Here is a 19,642-nt window from a genome sequence, read left to right on the forward strand (position 1 = left end):
GGGGGGGGGGGGCGGGGGCGTGTTTAGGGTGATGAATTTACCTTTAAAAATTGACTGCAATTAAGAGGTTTCTGCTAATTTTCGCCTTAGGAATATTTTTATTTATTTATTTCTTCTTCGTATTTAGTGATACAGTTATAGTTATTCGTAGTTATATATTTAGTGATATATCCATTTATCATGTTATGTATTGTGCTAAATATTAAGTTCGCGTGCTAATTAATTTAATGTACTTGCAGAATTCCAATGGACGACGCGAGGGCCTCGCCTGCCGTGGCCCCACGCGAAGAGGCCCTACAGTTCCTGACGCAGGCCTACGCGAAGGCCCACCCCACCATGCTGCAGGTGAGGCCATCCCACCATGCTGCAGGTGAGGCCACCCCACCATGCTGCAGGTGAGGCCACCCCACCATGCTGCAGGTGAGGCCNAGTATCATATCATGGCATGAAGGTTTCAGTATCATGTTAATGGCATGAAGTATCATATCATGGCATGAAGGTTTCAGTATCATGTTAATGGCATGAAGTATCATATCATGGCATGAAGGTTTCAGTATCATGTTAATGGCATGAAGTATCATATCATGGCATGAAGGTTTCAGTATCATGTTAATGGCATGAAGTATCATATCATGGCATGAAGGTTTCAGTATCATGTTAATGGCATGAAGTATCATATCATGGCATGAAGGTTTCAGTATCATGTTAATGGCATGAAGTATCATATCATGGCATGAAGGTTTCAGTATCATGTTAATGGCATGAAGTATCATATCATGGCATGAAGGTTTCAGTATCATGTTAATGGCATGAAGTATCATATCATGGCATGAAGGTTTCAGTATCATGTTAATGGCATGAAGTATCATATCATGGCATGAAGGTTTCAGTATCATGTTAATGGCATGAAGTATCATATCATGGCATGAAGGTTTCAGTATCATGTTAATGGCATGAAGTATCATATCATGGCATGAAGGTTTCAGTATCATGTTAATGGCATGAAGTATCATATCATGGCATGAAGGTTTCAGTATCATGTTAATGGCATGAAGTATCATATCATGGCATGAAGGTTTCAGTATCATGTTAATGGCATGAAGTATCATATCATGGCATGAAGGTTTCAGTATCATGTTAATGGCATGAAGTATCATATCATGGCATGAAGGTTTCAGTATCATGTTAATGGCATGAAGTATCATATCATGGCATGAAGGTTTCAGTATCATGTTAATGGCATGAAGTATCATATCATGGCATGAAGGTTTCAGTATCATGTTAATGGCATGAAGTATCATATCATGGCATGAAGGTTTCAGTATCATGTTAATGGCATGAAGTATCATATCATGGCATGAAGGTTTCAGTATCATGTTAATGGCATGAAGTATCATATCATGGCATGAAGGTTTCAGTATCATGTTAATGGCATGAAGTATCATATCATGGCATGAAGGTTTCAGTATCATGTTAATGGCATGAAGTATCATATCATGGCATGAAGGTTTCAGTATCATGTTAATGGCATGAAGTATCATATCATGGCATGAAGGTTTCAGTATCATGTTAATGGCATGAAGTATCATATCATGGCATGAAGGTTTCAGTATCATGTTAATGGCATGAAGTATCATATCATGGCATGAAGGTTTCAGTATCATGTTAATGGCATGAAGTATCATATCATGGCATGAAGGTTTCAGTATCATGTTAATGGCATGAAGTATCATATCATGGCATGAAGGTTTCAGTATCATGTTAATGGCATGAAGTATCATATCATGGCATGAAGGTTTCAGTATCGTGTTAATGGCATGAAGTATCATATCATGGCATGAAGGTTTCAGTATCGTGTTAATGGCATGAAGTATCATATCATGGCATGAAGGTTTCAGTATCGTGTTAATGGCATGAAGTATCATATCATGGCATGAAGGTTTCAGTATTAACATTTCATAGAGCCTAGCATCAACATAGCATTAATTTACCAATAAAATGGCATAGAGCGTGCAGCATTAACATATAATTCATGAGTTCAGTATTAACATATCATTCAAGGTTGCAGTATTACCATATCGTTCAAGTGTTATCATTAAAACATGATGTGTGCAGAAGGAGAACCCATGCCACGTGTTCACGCGCAACGCGCCGTCAGGAGTGATACACGGCAGCGCCCTGGGGGTCTACACGCACTCCCTGCTCGACTACGCCTCTAGTGTCGGCATACCGGCGGTGGGTGGTGTGGTGGTGGTGGTGTTGTGGTGTACACGCACTCCCTGCTCGACTACGCCTCTAGTGTCGGCATCCCGGCGGTAGGTGGTGTGGTGGTGTGATGGTGTGGTGGTGTTGTGGTGTGACTGGTGGTGTTACGGTGTGCCTGGTGGTGTTACGGTGTGCCTGGTGGTGTTATGGTGTGCCTGGTGGTGTTGCGGTGTGACTGGTGATGTTACGGTGTGCCTGGAGGTGTTACGGTGTTACTGGTGGTGCTGTGGTGTGACTGGTGGTGTTACTGTAAAGGGTATGATCATCGGTTCCGTTTTTCTTGTTCTGAACGTCCGCCAGGTCCACCCAATCTATTGCCCGCTTACTGTAGTTATCCTCGCTATGTTATCACCAATCGGAAGATTAGCATTCATGTTCAGTCCAGGGTCGCCAACAAATTACTTTTTCAAAATTTTTGTGCCGTTCGACAATAGGTAGCGGTGTTCCATCTCGAATTTTCTTGACTGGATATCAGAAAATTAAACTAGTTGTCTTGATTTGAATATAATTTAGTTAGGCAAAGTTAAATACTACGGAAAGGTCAACCTCTCGATATCCCTCCTCTCTGTAATCCTCCATGAATGTTGATGTTGAGGCGTGGCCTAATACTGCGTCATGTCGGCGATGAGGAAGAGGATAGGACCAAATACCGTTCGTTGTGGTACTCCGCTGTTGTGGTACACTAGTACCTTGTGGTACTCCGCTGTTGTGGTACACTAGTACCTTGTGGTACTCCGCTGTTGTGGTACACTAGTACCTTGTGGTACTCCGCTGTTCCATCTTGCCTCACTTGATCTCGCGTCTCCAGCAAATATAGCTTGTGGTTTGTCGGTTGGGAAGTTGTGTATCAACAACCATTGCTATGTTTGAAACACCCAAGCATACCAAGGACTTGTGGTTGTGTTACGGAATGGCTGCTGGTGCCTGTTACAGTAAGTGAACGTTAATTTTGTTCGAGCGAGTGTGCGACTGCACAAGATTGTACGACTTCAAGTTATAGTGTCACTGGCGTAAGTTTTGTATCTGTATTGGTAGTTTTACACATTTATAAGCATAACTTCTTTCGACGCTGACCTATTCCATGCTGCATGCTCTAAAACACGGTGATGTATGGTGTATTTCAATGCAGAATTAAGGGATAGGAAATAGCGATGTTGATCGTGTTTTATAGACATGTAATCAACATGTACAGTCCGTGAGACGAGAGAATATTTGAAATGGTTCATCGATGTCGCTCATCAGGGACGAGGGTCGGAAAACGATGAATTTCACTTATATCTATGCGGATCATTTCATACAACAAAGAAAAAAACGTGTTATTAGGTTTAAAAGAGGTAACTACCATCTCACAACTACAACGCTACAATACTTTTATAATTTTTCACATCAAGATGTATGATTTATACTTGCCTGTTACTGATAGATTGTAAAAAGGCTTTATTACGGGGCAGGTGGCGGCTCACGTGTCGTGTTGCAACTACCCCGACCCTGGGGACCTGCCGAGGCTGTGGCGCGAGAACCTGCCTCCTCTGCTGGGGTTCCTTGAGGCCGCGCGGCAAGGTAATCCCCAGAACAATGTTGCCCCTTCTTCCCCTTCCTTTAATGGGGCTGGGGTTCCTTCCCTCCCGAAGCAACCTACCCACAACAGCATTCCTCTCACCGACATCCTCATCCTTGCTAATGCTGGGGGAAGCGCTGGACCTGGGAACAAAAAAGATGGCGAGGATAATCCAAACGGAGCGAACGAAAATATCGGTTTCCCGAGCCCCGGGAGCGACCACACTCCGTTGCAACCAGTAACACCTCCGCCTAGTGGTGACAACGGTGGTGGTGTTCCTAGTAACCAGGGTAACGCTAGTGCTGGGGCCCAGGGTAATCATGACTTGTTCCCACCTGGTACTCCTGCTGGGGCCGCCGCCTCTCCTCCACCACAGGAGTTCAGACCCCGGCGCCCCGCTGGTACGGCGATCTCTTTCGCCGGCAGTGAATCGCGCGTTCGTCCGGTCTTCGTAAGACCGCCCGTTACACATGCCGGCTGAACATGGACGCTTCTTTTTACACATCCCTTTTGAAAATTCTCCTACTTTACTGCCCCTGTTGAATTCTCTTCCTTTTTTACCGCCCGTTTTAACGCTAATTAATATCATTTTAATGCACGTTTTCCTTCTTAAGCATCTGAGTTTCAAGATATGTCCCTGTAATTTTTTTATATTGTATTTTTCCTCACTTTTCTCCAGCCAACGTCAATGGCTCACGTCCTAACGTTGTTTGTTTCTAATCTGTGTTGTATTACCGGCCAGTTAGCAACTTCTTACTATCACAGTTTATCGCTTTGGGGCATGTTTGTACAACCTCGGTTACGCGGCAAATAGCATGTTTTTGCTATCCCAATGTTGCTCTTATTTGCATGTTTTTGCGGACCAGTTTTCATTTAGTTAAATTTTTTTTCGTTCTAGTTTCGCATGCTACTGCAATCGGCCATATTTTCAGATTTTGAAGTAATGCAAAAATCTGCTTTTAACTTCTGACGCATTCATGCTTCTTTTTTGACTTTGACTCGCTTCCTCCTAAGCGATATATTTTTTACTCTTTTTATTGGAAGCAAATTTTATCGAATTGTACTTAATTTACAATTTTTGCATACCAAAGTTTTATAATATTCTGATCTGAACAATATTCATTATTTTCTTATATTACATAGAGCTTACGACGTTATTCATTTATTATTGCAGTTATTTCTTTCTACTACTAGAAAAATAATTGAGACGTTGTGCAAATAAGGACGCTCTTTTTGCTTAATGTGAGTCACCCACTCTTAGTTTGACAGAGCAAGAGAGCTGTGCTGCGACCGCTGCTCGCGGCGCACCGGGTAAAAAAGGGTGTCACTATCAAGACAATATGTCCATTTATTTTTCTCAGTGACATATTCCATATTTTTGAGACGTTTTGTTTGTAGACACTCGGAGAAATAAGTGAGATGTCCTAATAACGATGAAATTTTTGACATATTTGTATCATCCTGACCTAGTTTGGCCCGACAAAAGTATGTACGTAGAAAGTGCGTTAGCATTTGCACAAAATTACGCATTTATTTTATCAGATTTTTAGCGCTTAAATGTATTAGTTCATGACTAACTCTCGTTAACACTAACACTGGGAACGTAGTTAGAGGTTGTGCATTTAATACTCGTATAGTTATAATGTTTATATTAATATAGTTTTAAGCTGCTGCTAATGCTGTGCACTTAGTAACCTTGCATCGCACCGTCTTGCAGATGGATCTAACCATTCATGTTAGTCTCGAGAGGTTCTGTGTGTCACAATCTGTGTTAATTCAGGTTTTATTTGTTGCACTTTGAATAGTTTTTCATTTGATGGTCGAGTCGTGAATGCAAGATATCATACGTGGCCGCGCTTCTCCACTGCAATCTTCCTAAAATATCGTGCAGTCAGCGAGGGGAAGCTGTCTTGAATAATTCGTTCAGATTGAGAATATCACATCCTGGTACCGCTGCACTCGCAAATATTGTTGATTCCGAGGCTCTTTCAGTTTGTGCGTCTCAATACTCGTTTGTCCATTTCAATACTCGAACGTAAATCTGAATACTCGTTTGTCCATTTCAATACTCGTATGTCCATTTCAATACTCGTTTTTTTGTATCTGCATACTCGATTGTCCAATTTAATACTCGCTTGTCCGTCTCAATGCTATTCTGTTCATCACAATAGCCGTATATAAATCCTCATACTCGCATGTCCATCGCAACACTCGTTATTCTGGTGACAGTTCGCGTTCCTATCGTTGCTCTCTTCATGTCTTATTCTCTATGTTTTGCTCACCTTCATTGAGCTTTTTTTTTTATTTTATCCTGAATTATGTTGTGCATGACTTCTCGCTTCCTAACAACTCCTTGTATAAGCTACTTTAATTAACAGTAACATTATAATACTTGGAGTATGAAAATCAGTAACGTAAAGTATTAATAACCGTGACGTAAAGTATTAATTAGATTTAAAATATTAAAGTATGTAGTACAAAGTGTTGATGTCCCTAAAAAATATAGACATGATTTAATTTCGCATATTCTGACCTAAAACTCGTAGTCGTTTGTTGATAACAATTTATTATTGTTCAATGTGATGAATTTGTTGTGCTGAGGTTCCCATTATTCACTGCAGAATGAATGCGTGTGACTTTATAAGGAACCATTTCAAAAGTTTAGTTTAATTAATCATTAATTAAGTAATCATTAATTAATTAATCATTAATTAATTAATCATTAATTAATTAATTAATCGATAATTAATTAATCATTAACTTACCTTTTTACAATCAGAAAAGTAAGTGAGATCTTGTCCAAATAACCATGCGCTTTTTTGCAAGTGTGTGGGTCACCTAAACTAAACTTGTTTACCTAAACTTCTATTCAATAACAGGACACCATTAATCACGTTTAATATTTGGTTCATTTAAACTCAGAATTGCAGTTTAGTTGCAAATTATTACATAAGTTTAAGCATTATTCATGTTATAAACCTTGGGCTGATCTTAACATTTGTGTTACGAATTCCTGACACAATAACGTATACGTCGGAGCTAGCGACACTTATGAGTTCTTTGACCCGCTTTTCTTTTTGTGTGTTCTCCAGCGAGCTTATATAGCTCGCTGTGTGTATAGTGTGTGTTTCTTGTGGTGATATTGTGTTATAGTGTGTTTCTTGTGGTGATATTGTGTTATAGTGTGTTTCTTGTGGTGATATTGTGTTATAGTGTGTCTTATACACATCTAGATGTGTATAAGAGACAGCTATAACACAATATCACCACACGAAACACACTATAACACAATATCACCACACGAAACACACTATAACACAATATCACCACTGTCTCTTATACACATCTAGATGTGTATAAGAGACAGATATTGTGTTATAGTGTGTTTCGTGTGGTGATATTGTGTTATAGTGGTGTGTTGATATTGTGTTATAGTGTGTTTCTTGTGGTGATATTGTGTTATAGTGTGTTTCTTGTGGTGATATTGTGTTATAGTGTGTTTCTTGTGGTGATATCTGAGCTTGTAATTGTCCACTCGAATTGTCTAATTGATATTATATGAATCTTTAAAGGAACTCGTGTACTCTGAAACCTACAAATAGATTTATGTAAAGTCTATTCATAGAATTGTTATCAACTTAGGTTTAATTTTTAACGAACGGGCATTTATATTTTTCTCAACCACTTGTTCGATGAATTATAATACCGCGAATTTTTAGGTGATTTGCGACGAGGCGTAAAATGCATAGGAAAAAAAGCGTATACACTCGGAGAATCTAGTGACACTTTGTGCAAATAATGATGCGCTTCTCGTTCTTGTGACCCATTTGGCCCGGCAGATGGGCGTATCAGTGCTGAGATCAGCTCTCTGCTCGTTCCGTGAGTAAAAAAAAGTGTCACCATCCGGACAATAGAGCCATTCATTTCAGTGAGTGTAACGTGTAAGACGCTCAAGAAGGCGCTGAAGCGACACTCGAAATGTTACAGTATCGTTTATGCAGATCTTTGCTTAATATGTCACTGTATTAATAGCAGAGTGAAGTTATATCTGCCCAATATATTGATTATTTATCAAATCTTCATCATACCATCGTGCCTTCGAAGCTGGAATTATGTTTAATAACAACTAACATTTGTTCGTCGTTCGGTGGTGAGTTTGAATTGTTAGGTGCGGTTGCTTGTCTTTTATGGCAATTCATTTACGATGTTCATCTTCTACAATACTTTAATTTCGCCTGAAATTAAATTGAAACATTTATCTATATATGCACAAATTGTTCCAGAAGACCTAGGGCATTTTTGTGACGCATTTTACTAATTTTTTGAAGAGATTACTTGTAAGATTTTGAATCGTATTATATTAATGTAATTGATATTAGAGCACCTCGCTCGTGTGGAAGTATCCGAATGTTTGTGCTGTACCTAATGTTACTAGACTTTCCTGGTAGGTATCTCCATGACGTTTACTTTGTCCTTTCAACTGTTTATGTGGCTCTAAATTTTATGACATTTTTAATTTATGACTTTTTATATTTTTTATGACTTTTATCACGGCACTGCACCTGGGCGTTTGTTGTACAAGCTTATTATATTTCTATATGTTTTGATCAAATTACGTTTGTAGAACTGGTCTCTTTGGATATAACCAACGAAAAAGGTTTAAAAATATCATTCGGTTGGTCGCTGCCAAACAATGCATAAATGATATCTGTTTAATGTGGGCTACAAGTGGAATGGTATAGCAAAAACCAGACCGCACTGTCTATAGGGATTGTTATTTTCTTCTGATGATTGTTTATTTTTATGTTTCTCATTAAATGTAGTGCACGTCTCATAGAAATATATCCGTGTTTATTTTAATTTAATGAAAAAGATTTTACTATCAGTAATACATTGATTCTCAGCCACTATTGAACGTCGCGGGGGACAAAAAACTCATTAATAAAGTGTTTTTGTTCTCGCTTCTAAACGCTGTGTTGTTTTTTTAATTGTTTTCGTGTTCATGCTTGTGTTGCTTTGCTTTAGCTTAATCTTTTGCAGTTGTCACTTGCCAGTTTGTTGCCTGTAGCTGCACTCTATCTTGAACCAAACCGCAGTGTTTAGACTTTGTTAACAAACTTGTATCACGTATCGCGTCAGTGTTTTCGTTTTCAGATGTCAAATGTCGCAATTCAAACCAAATTCTTTAAAATAAATGCTATATTGTATTCACTACGTATGGCATGTACAATCATTTGGCAATAATTTAACCAATCAAAGTCGTAATAATGGTAATTTGTCAGTATTTTGTTGATGACATTATAAAGTCGGATCCTTTGCGATTGACTGTGAAACGCAGGATAAATTTTAGGCTGCGCATTCTTGGTTGAATTTAACCGTTTCGACATTTTAATAACCTGTCCTAAAGTCAACCTCAGGTAATTAGTTCTGTATCTTATGTCAAATTAATCCACTATAAAAATTATCGAAAAAATCATCATATTGAGTGACACTATTTACATGAACCTAAAATTTTGCTCTCGTCCGAGGCTCGTGATCAAAATTTGCAACAATTGTGAGGAGTAATGTCATATTGTACGTCGGTATCAAACTGCAGTGCAATTGGAGCCATAATAAACTGTCTTGCAATAAACTGGCAAGTGCAACTTTGTATTTATTAGCCTCTTATTCTTTGTAAATATCAAGTTCTTCGTGGAAATAGCGTAACATTTGTAAATATTTATTTCGATCTGGCGCTTGAAATTCCGTCATTATCTTGGTGACTAACTTATTTAAACTAACAAATATTGTTTCCTGGGTCTTGAATGTTTAATGTTTTTGATATTATCTTAAATTTACAGAAATCCCATTGTAAAACCTTTCGTCTTAACGTACAAGGTTGGTCTTGCTAAGTTATTCGTCATGAATAATCAAAAGCCAAATTTCGTCAATTGCTGAGATGGGGAAAAAAATGTGTGGGAAAATTTTGTGTGAAAAAATTGCACTCAAATTTAAACGAGTTTTCACGTGCATGCACGCACCTGTATATATAGTGTATAGCTTGAATATTTACACGATCTAGAAAGTCGCGCTCATTTGCATGACAGGAGTGTCAGAGTGAGTAAAAAAGTACAGGTACGGTTCTACGTTCACACTTGCAACACAATTGTCTAAAATAATTAGCTACCGCCTTGTTCTAATGCTTGAACATTTTTGATTGATTGACCTGCACATTAAATCAGCAAGAATCAAAAACATTACCAATATCTGCAGTTATTTTGTAAATGTCTCTTCGTTCGCCAAAATACTGTGCGCAAGTTGACAAACCCGTCGCATTTTTTCTCACGAGATCTCACTCCTCCTCGGGACCCAGATTCATTGACACGTAATTCCAGAGTGCGGATTATTCAGAATTATTGCTTAGTTACATTAATTGACTTTCATGGAACTTCGCTAAAGTAATTTATATGTTGCGCTTGTGATGGAAATCCTTGTATTGTAACGACTTCAACTGCAAGATGGGAGCTATAAATGCCTATAGCAATCTTCTCCAGAGGCATACAGAGCACAGGCATGTACAGTCGAGACTCAAAATCAACCTCAAAGTTTTAAATTGATGATGTTTTCGTTACCAAAACGCTGATTTTATATTGACGCACTAGCTTTGTAGATTGACTGTCTCGTCATGTAACACTCTCTGGTGCATCAGTGGCTCGGTAATCAATTGCAAACACTGTAGGAAAACGGTAAAAAAATCGTCTGTTTGGCGTCCTAGTGGCCAACCTCGACTGAAACTAAACCATGTCGCCGTATTTTGCAGGTATAGGTTGAAACTTGAAAAAACACGGCTACTTTGATTTAATGGTTAACCAGAACAACGGTCCAGCCGCCCAACGGCGTTTTTTTAGTTTCTCCGCTGATAAACCGGCTTGCAGTCTCCATGGGAAATAATCAACGATATAAACTTCGAAAGTTGACTGCCTGGCCCCCGCTAGGATGTTGTTCATCGGATGCATATAATCCCAACCTGGCGAATGACGTTGAATTAACATTGATCCAACCAAACAACGTTTAATTTAACGTTAGGTTTCGGGTGTGATATTAGTTTGCCTACCTTCCAACTTAGAACTGCCTTCCAACTTAGAACTGCCTTCCAACTTAGAAATACCTTCCAACTTAGAACTGCCTTCCAACTTAGAACTGCCTTCCAACTTAGAACTGCCTTCCAACTTAGAACTNGCGTGATGCCCTCACCACCACAACCTGGTGGTGCGTGATGCCCTCACCACCACAACCTGGTGGTGCGTGATGCCCTCACCACCACAACCTGGTGGTGCGTGATGCCCTCACCACCACAACCTGGTGGTGCGTGATGCCCTCACCACCACAACCTGGTGGTGCGTGATGCCCTCACCACCACAACCTGGTGGTGCGTGATGCCCTCACCACCACAACCTGGTGGTGCGTGATGCCCTCACCACCACAACCTGGTGGTGCGTGATGCCCTCACCACCACAACCTGGTGGTGCGTGATGCCCTCACCACCACAACCTGGTGGTGCGTGATGCCCTCACCACCACAACCTGGTGGTGCGTGATGCCCTCACCACCACAACCTGGTGGTGCGTGATGCCCTCACCACCACAACCTGGTGGTGCGTGATGCCCTCACCACCACAACCTGGTGGTGCGTGATGCCCTCACCACCACAACCTGGTGGTGCGTGATGCCCTCACCACCACAACCTGGTGGTGCGTGATGCCCTCACCACCACAACCTGGTGGTGCGTGATGCCCTCACCACCACAACCTGGTGGTGCGTGATGCCCTCACCACCACAACCTGGTGGTGCGTGATGCCCTCACCACCACAACCTGGTGGTGCGTGATGCCCTCACCACCACAACCTGGTGGTGCGTGATGCCCTCACCACCACAACCTGGTGGTGCGTGATGTATGCAACTCTTGCGTGCGTATCTTCCGGCCGATACTCACGCAGATCTCCTATTAAACTGTAAAATTTGAGCAATATTACTTATTCTGAGTCTTGATTATTACTGGCGACAGGTCTGATGATGTGTTCAGGCATTTGCTTGTCATCTGCCTTTTATAAGCCTATCATCGGTCACGCCTCAATATAAATATTTAAATTAAAACCTAAACTTAAGAACTATATTTAACAAAATTATCATAACTTTTAAACTTTATCAGTAGAATATGATGCCCACAGGCCAGCGTTGCAGGATATGAAGGCAACGCGTCGCTGTCTGTGACAGTTGAGCCTCACGAGGCCACAGCAGCAAAGCTGGTCCTCATGGAGGGCCAGGCTCAGGTGCCCCACTCCGCAGGGCCAATCGCCTCAGTCAGCTCAGGCCCCACCAACGCTAGAAAATTTATAACTAATTTAGCCGACAAGTTGTCGGCGTCCAAGGCACAAAGTCTGGTGCAGAAGGAGGGTGCCCCTGATGCAGGAGGTGCCCCTGATGCAGGAGGTGCCCCTGCGTTCGCAAGTCTCGATGCAGGGGCCCTGTCTCACGAGACCTGGCGCTACCACACCTTCTACGAGATGGAGGACATCCTGAAAGATCTCGTGGACAAACACGACCACGTCGCGTCGCTGCACACGTCAGTTATTTCCTCAGTAAATTGTATTCGCTTTCCTCAGTAAATTGTATTCGCTTTCCTCAGTAAATTGTATTCGCTTTCCTCAGTAAATTCTATTCGCTTTCCTCAGTAAATTGTATTCGCTTTCCTCGGTAAATTGTATTCGCTTTCTTCAGTAAATTCTATTCGCTTTCTTCAGTAAATTGTATTCGCTTTCTTCAGTAAATTCTATTCGCTTTCTTCAGTAAATTGTATTCGCTTTCTTCACTAAATTCTATTCGCTTTCTTCAGTAAATTGTATTCGCTTTCTTCACTAAATTCTATTCGCTTTCCTCACTAAATTCTATTCGCTTTCTTCAGTAAATTCTATTCGCTTTCTTCACTAAATTGTATTCGCAGTTCGCGGCAGTTACTGATAAATTAATGCATGCTTAATAATGATGTTGCTATACTTGAGTAGGGTTTGGTGAATTAATCAATGCTTTAAATTATTACACCTACACGAGCTAGGTTTGGTATATTAGCGTACAGAAGTTGTCACGCGTACTACATAATGTTAAACTACATACGTAAATTAGTGTACAATAGTTTAAGAACTAACGCTTACTGTTAAACTACATAAGCCAATTAGTGTACAATAGCTTAAGAACTAACGCTTACTGTTAAACTACATAAGCCAATTAGTGTACAATAGCTTAAGAACTAACGCTTACTGTTAAACTACATAAGCCAATTAGTGTACAATAGCTTAAGAACTAACGCTTACTGTTAAACTACATAAGCCAATTAGTGTACAATAGCTTAAGAACTAACGCTTACTGTTAAACTACATAAGCCAATTAGTGTACAATAGCTTAAGAACTACCAACATGCAATAGTTTAGATATAAACTAACACTTACATCTCATAACAGCATCGGTCGCAGCTCCACAAGTCGCCCCATCCTGGCGCTGGAGTTGTACCTTCCCCCGGCCCCTCCCTCTGGCCACGTCACGCTCATCTCCACCAGGAGCCCTAAGGGCGTTAGCGCCCCCCATGACCCACCAAGCGTTCTCCTGCTGGGGGGCGTGAGATCTCAGGATGTCACATCCGCTGAAATTCTACTTAAACTTGCCACGTGAGTTGTGAATTTCTGATGAATATTTGGTCTGTTTTCAACTGTTTTTTGAATGTTTTTAATTTTTTAATTTAACACGTTGACTCCGAAGTGGTACATATGCGTACCACGAAGTGTATTTCTCCAGGACGTAGTGGTACATAGTAATTCAGGTTGCCTAAAATCGGCCAAATTCGAGAACAAAAAAGGCCGATAATTCAATGTATACTAGTTTATTTGAAGGTTCCGCTATAAAAATTCAATTTCTTTTCTTTTTACAGTATTTAAAATTTAATTAGGAAGTACCCCTATCATAAATTTTAGCAGACCAACGCAATTGAGAAAAACTAAATCACGGAATTTGTCCTGAAAAAATGACCGTCTGGCAACCCTGCTTAAAAACAGTACAAGAACGGAAATAATAGCACAAGATGAAGCAATCGGAGTCAACGTGTTAAATTAATTATTATATCTAATCTTATTCAAACTTGATGCGTGAGCTGTAACCAATTTGTCCAATAATTTTCGTTTCCAGCAGTGTTTTAATAATGATGGAGAAATTACTGACAAAAATGTATGCATAAATATATTACACTAGGACTAACCACGTTTGAAATGGAATATTTCATGTTTCATACTTCATTTTAAGAGCATATATTTTTCTATTTCTTAACTTGTTTTTAGCGCATTTTCTCATTTATTGAAGAAATGCCCTAATGTGCTTGTCATGTCTGTCGGTCTGTCCGTCCGAATGTCTGTCTGTCCGTCCGTGACTTCAAGTTTTCGTCGACGAGAAAATGCGCTTTCTTGTCACTCACTGCAGTGAGTACTGAGTTATATTTTTTGATATTTCTGGACATTTCTATTTTATTAAGAAATATTTCTTACCTCTCCTGCAGTCACATGGTCGCTAACCACCACGAAGACCCTGACATCAACGCCCTCCTGAAGGCGGTGCGGGTGTTCATTGTGCCCTCCCTCGCCCCCGACGCCCTCGACGCCCTCCCTCAGGAGACGGCGGCCGTCACCGCAGCGCCCGTCCTCGGCTACGGCAGGAGGGCGGCGCCCTCGGAGCTCTGCTTGGATGAACACGTCAAGCCTAGCGTCAACTTCGACGCCATCTTTGATAATCATAGTTAGTTTAGTGCATAATTATCGTTTTTAATTGTTTAATTAATTATCAGTTAATTATCGTATCTTTGTTCAGTTAATTATTGTATCGTTGTTTAGTTAATTATCAGTTAATTATAGTATCGTTGTTCAGTTAATTAATTGTATTTAATAATTGCCGGGTGGGCTAACTTTGGCCTGTTATTAATCAATTAGCCCGGAAATTTAGGTAGAACTATTTTGTGAATGATATCCTACGATGACATAAAGCAAATTTTCACTATAATTAACATCAATCAATCTGATTTATATTAAAATATTCCTGAAGAAAATAAAATTAATTGCTGATCCCTGGAAGATTATTTTTCATTATAATTAACATTAATCAATATGATTAATATTCTAATATTCCCGAAAAAATAAATGCTGAGCGCTGGAAGACTATAACCTGACGCAGGCGACGCGACGGTGGGCGACGTGCTGACGTGGGGGCGGCAGCAGCGGCTGACGCTGACGGCGGTGGTGGGGGGCGGTGCTGAGGGCGTCACCCTGCCCTACGCACAGCAGGGACGACAGATGCCGCCCCTTGATAAGCTCGTAATTATTATACATTTATTATTGTATACATTTATTATAATATAATTATTATTAACATCTTTGTTGATCTCAATACCTGCTCTTCTGACTTGATTCAGAATCTCCTCAGACCTAATACTCGTGAATTACGAATTGAAATTAAAGCTTGAATAATACGGGACTGATTATAGGAAGTAGATAATACGGGATCGAGTATTTCTGGTCGATAATTCGGCATTAATAATCGGGGATCGATAATCCGGGATTGCTAATCCGGGATCTATAATCCGGGGTCGATAATCCGGTATTTATAATTGGACTGCAGGCGCTGTGGGAGCTGGGGAGCAGGTACAGCGCGGTGGCAGGGCTCCCACAGCAGTTGGACGCCTGCTGGGGGGCGCCCCTGGACCGCGGCGTGAGCGCTGCTAACGAACTCACTGACCCCCACCCCGGCGCCTTCATGGTCTGTCTTAATATCAATTATTACTTAATTTCTAATATACAATGAGTATATTGAATTATTACTTAATTCTTACTAAATATACTATAACAGTGCTTAATTATTATTTAATTTTTACTTAATATAAAATAATAATAATGAAATTATTATGTAATTCTTACTTGATATATATTAACAGTGCTTAATTATTACTTAATTCTTACTTAATATAAATTAACAGTACTTAATTACTCAATATACAATAATAATACTTGATTATTAATTATTTCTTACTTAAAGTACAATGAGTATACCGTATTTAATTATTACTTAATTCATACTTAAATTACAATGAGTATATTTAATTATTACTTAATTCATACTTAAATTACAATGAGTATATTTAATTATTACTTAATTCTTCCTTAATATACAAAAATAATACCTAATTACTGATTTTCTATCACAATTACACTACACGCTACAATATTACACTATTACTACCCTATTGTACAGTTTTATTTTACTTCGATTCATATCGCATACAATCATCCATCTTTTATATTATCGCTGAAAGATGATGAATAATTTTCATAATTACATTAGAATTGCCTTCATCAAACAATTGCGGTGAATGAATCTTGAATATTATCCTCATTCTAATATCCATAAACTAAACCATCACAAATTATTATTTATGACATGAACATTTGTAAGGAACGTAACGTTATGTACGCAGTCGGCTTCTGCCCCCAGCTCTGCGTTATGTTTCGGTATTACAACAAACTGTCGCTAATTTAATATTTTATTACGATTAACTGCCGACGATACTAATTATTACGACAAACTGCCGCTAAGTATTTTTTGTAATCGTTCTCCTTCACGCATGTTAAAAATGTTATAATTATTATATTTCTTGTATATTAATATAGTACATGTTATTAATATTATATATTTATATATATTATAAAGACCTATATATATTATATATTATACTATATAGAATATATTATATATATTCAATATATATTATAAATATTATATAAATTATGGAACATTACGATGCACCGCAGGACCGATGGTACAGCGAGAGCATCAGCCTGCCCCTGACGGTGCACTACGGCTGCTGTGGTGCAGTGCAGCCACAGCACCTGCAGCAGCTGTGGCAGCAGCACTCCAGGGCGCTGCTCAACTTCGCTCAGGCGTCCCTTGCTACATTCAACGGTCTTATTTACTAGCATTTCTTTGATATTTTTAGTGTTCTGAGGCTGTACTATCTAAGGCTTAATTACACGTAGTGGTCTAAGTACTAAGTACACTTAACGGCATAAGTATACATAACGACCGCTACGTGTACTTAGGACACGTAGCGACCTATTTACACGTATCATCTTTAGTACTTGTAGCGGCCTTAGTACAAGTAGCGCAAATGAGGAAGATGCGGCCTAAGTAGGTACACGTAGCGGTCAATTTCTCATCAGTGACTGTAGGTGCAGCTAGAAAAGCTACCATTGATTGGGTGATGGAGTTAGGAATTCATAACTATCTGTGATAGTACGGCCATTGTAAAGATTTTTGTTGCATAATTATTGGTGATCAAGAATAAGTCGCAGTGCTAGTTTATTTATTATAGAACAAGTCAAGCCAAGCCGACTGCTTATCCAGTTTCAATGTGAAGGTCAGCGTCGGCCTTTGCTCATGGTTTTTTTAGCGCATTTTCTCATTTATGGAAAAAATGCACTATTGTGCTCGCCATGTCCGTCTGTCTGTCCGTCCGTCCTTCCGCGACCTCAAGTTTTCGTCGACGAGAAAATGCGCTCTCTGTCACTCATTGCAGTGAGTACTGAGTTACATTTTTTTGTACTGCTAGTGAATTTGCTTCCGACGGCTTTAATATTATTGTCACTTGGTAATTTTTTTCAGATGAATGTTAAATTCATAATTTTTTGCTCACTTTTATCCTCAGTAAATCAATTATCGTACTCTCGTGTGCAGGCTACGTGGTAGACTCTAGCAACGCGCCCGTAGCGGGGGCGGAACTTTACTTCGACAACACCTCCTTCAGCGTCCGCTCCGACACCAACGGCGCCTTCCGTCGCCCTGTCGCCCCTGGCGCCCACACCATCACAGTGTCCGCCCACGGCTTCTTCCCCACCACCGTCCCCGTCACCGTGCATGGGGAACTAGAAACATATACAGAAGGGCAACACCCTCCTGCTGGTGGGGAAGTAGGGGTAACGGGACATGGAGGTGTCCCGCTGGTCGTGGTGCTGCAGCGAGACATGAGGGTCTGGGGCGTGCCGAGACTTACGTTCGTCTTCGCTGTTGGTGAGCTGCCATCCGTGCAGTGTTCTGGCTACACACAGAGAAATATTTGGGATTTTTCCGAATAGCGAAGCACTTTTTGTAATTGTGCGAGTCATCCTGATGCAGTTTTGCGCTGTAGAAGGACGTATCAGAGCCAAGTGCAGGAAATTTGTCACTATTTGGACAATATCGCTCATTAATTTATTATTATGCTTATGTATCATATATGTATTATTGATGCTAATTAATTCATAAATATGAGTATCAATTTATGAGTATGACTATTAATTTATGAATGTGCTTATATTCTGAGGTTAATTACTTAATTGCACCCTACCTTCATTAAGAAGATGTCAGGTCTCATTAGCTGCGTAGTTAAGGTGGAGTACAGAGCAGACCAGCCTAGACTCATGGCACTCAAGATGATATCAAGCGCGTTTGAGTGCTATCATGTAATGTATCAGTTTATTTATTTATTATACTTTTTTTGCTACAAACAGTGCTCATAATATGATTGTTTTCTCCTTCTATGCCTTCAAACCTAGTATATTATTGAAGAATTGAAATGAATTTTTTGCTGCGGCCAATTACCACTTCAATAGTAATCACTTGCCCCAGCCCAGCTTATCTGCTGTTGCTGTCGTCCCGCCTCATCGTTTGTTCGTCAGAGGCGCTACGGGTTCGAGCACCTGGAGAAGGCGCTGGTGTCGCGCCAGCAGTACGGCGACGCCTCCTCCAGCAGCGACGACGAGCTCGTGATGCAGTACAACGGCACCACCACCGCCATCACATCTAAGGCCAAAAGTCCGTCACGTTATTTCCGGGGCTTACATACAAGTCTTGATCCCTCCGAGATAATGATAGCGCAGTCTATTTGAATTTGGAAGCTCTTAGCATGATCACAATTTACTAGAACGTTTCTTATCATTTGACAATATGTTGTTTTGTTCACATGCTTGATTAATTTTTCGAAAATAATAAATAATATAGTACTAAAAAATGATAGTAATAATTTAAATAATAAAATGATATATCATATGGTAACTCGAATCTTTTTATGTGTATTTCGCCGTTATCACGGCATCTTTATCGAGTCGGTTACGTCAACTTCCAGCCTTTCTTGTTATTGAATTAACGTGTTAACTTGATGCTGGTTAGGCTGATGACACTTGACCTCATATTTCTTTATCGCCCTATTAAATTATAAATTATTTAGTATCAACGTCACGAAAGAAAGTGAGAATTGTCTGTACGAGAATAAAAGTTTTTTAAACCGTATTTTCTGTGACTGCAGAGAAGCGTTCCCGGTACAGCAAAGCGGCGGCCAGCAACGGCGGTGGCGGGGCGGCGGCCGTCGTGCCGTACTACGACACCTCGTCTGATGAGGACGAGCTCTTCCTTAGGGCCACGAGATAGTCTTCCTGCCTCACCTGCCTCAACTCTTCCTGCCTCACCTGCCTCAACTCTTCCTGCCTCAACTCTTCCTGCCTCAACTCTTCCTGCCTCAACTCTTCCTGCCTCAACTGCCTCAACTCTTCCTGCCTCAACTCTTCCTACTTCAAACATGGAAAATTCATTGTATTTGCAGTTTCCTTTCTTGGAATCATAAAATCTTTCTGTAAATTTATCATTTATATTCCGCCTTTACAACAAGGAAATTCCTTAAATTGCTGTTTCCTTTTTTAGAATAAAAAAATTCATCTATGCTGTGA

The 19,642-nt window shown here is 40.1% G+C and overlaps 1 protein-coding gene and 1 long non-coding RNA gene across 2 annotated transcripts in view; both read left to right on the forward strand.

Annotated features, from left to right (window-relative positions):
* The window catches only part of LOC108678957 (carboxypeptidase D), a 33,218-nt gene extending 15,197 nt beyond the window's left edge, over nt 1–18,021 (forward strand). The window contains exons 18-28 of the mRNA XM_018167455.2: nt 240–345; nt 2,116–2,235; nt 3,717–4,295; nt 11,048–11,071; nt 12,029–12,423; nt 13,316–13,519; nt 14,398–14,633; nt 15,066–15,205; nt 15,510–15,647; nt 16,697–16,847; nt 17,619–18,021. Of these exons, the coding sequence (XP_018022944.2) occupies nt 240–345; nt 2,116–2,235; nt 3,717–4,295; nt 11,048–11,071; nt 12,029–12,423; nt 13,316–13,519; nt 14,398–14,633; nt 15,066–15,205; nt 15,510–15,647; nt 16,697–16,847; nt 17,619–18,016 (2,491 nt within the window). The 3' untranslated portion in view covers nt 18,017–18,021. The remainder of the gene's footprint in view (nt 1–239; nt 346–2,115; nt 2,236–3,716; nt 4,296–11,047; nt 11,072–12,028; nt 12,424–13,315; nt 13,520–14,397; nt 14,634–15,065; nt 15,206–15,509; nt 15,648–16,696; nt 16,848–17,618) is intronic.
* A 577-nt stretch (nt 18,022–18,598) lies between these two features.
* LOC125178753 lies at nt 18,599–19,642 on the forward strand. The gene is made up of 2 exons (XR_007157007.1): nt 18,599–18,734; nt 19,225–19,642. It is a non-coding gene; the product is annotated as an uncharacterized LOC125178753 (long non-coding RNA).

The sequence above is a fragment of the Hyalella azteca genome, unplaced genomic scaffold (assembly GCF_000764305.2).
Source record: "Hyalella azteca isolate HAZT.00-mixed unplaced genomic scaffold, Hazt_2.0.2 contig1623, whole genome shotgun sequence".
In the NCBI taxonomy this organism is placed as follows: domain Eukaryota; kingdom Metazoa; phylum Arthropoda; class Malacostraca; order Amphipoda; family Hyalellidae; genus Hyalella; species Hyalella azteca.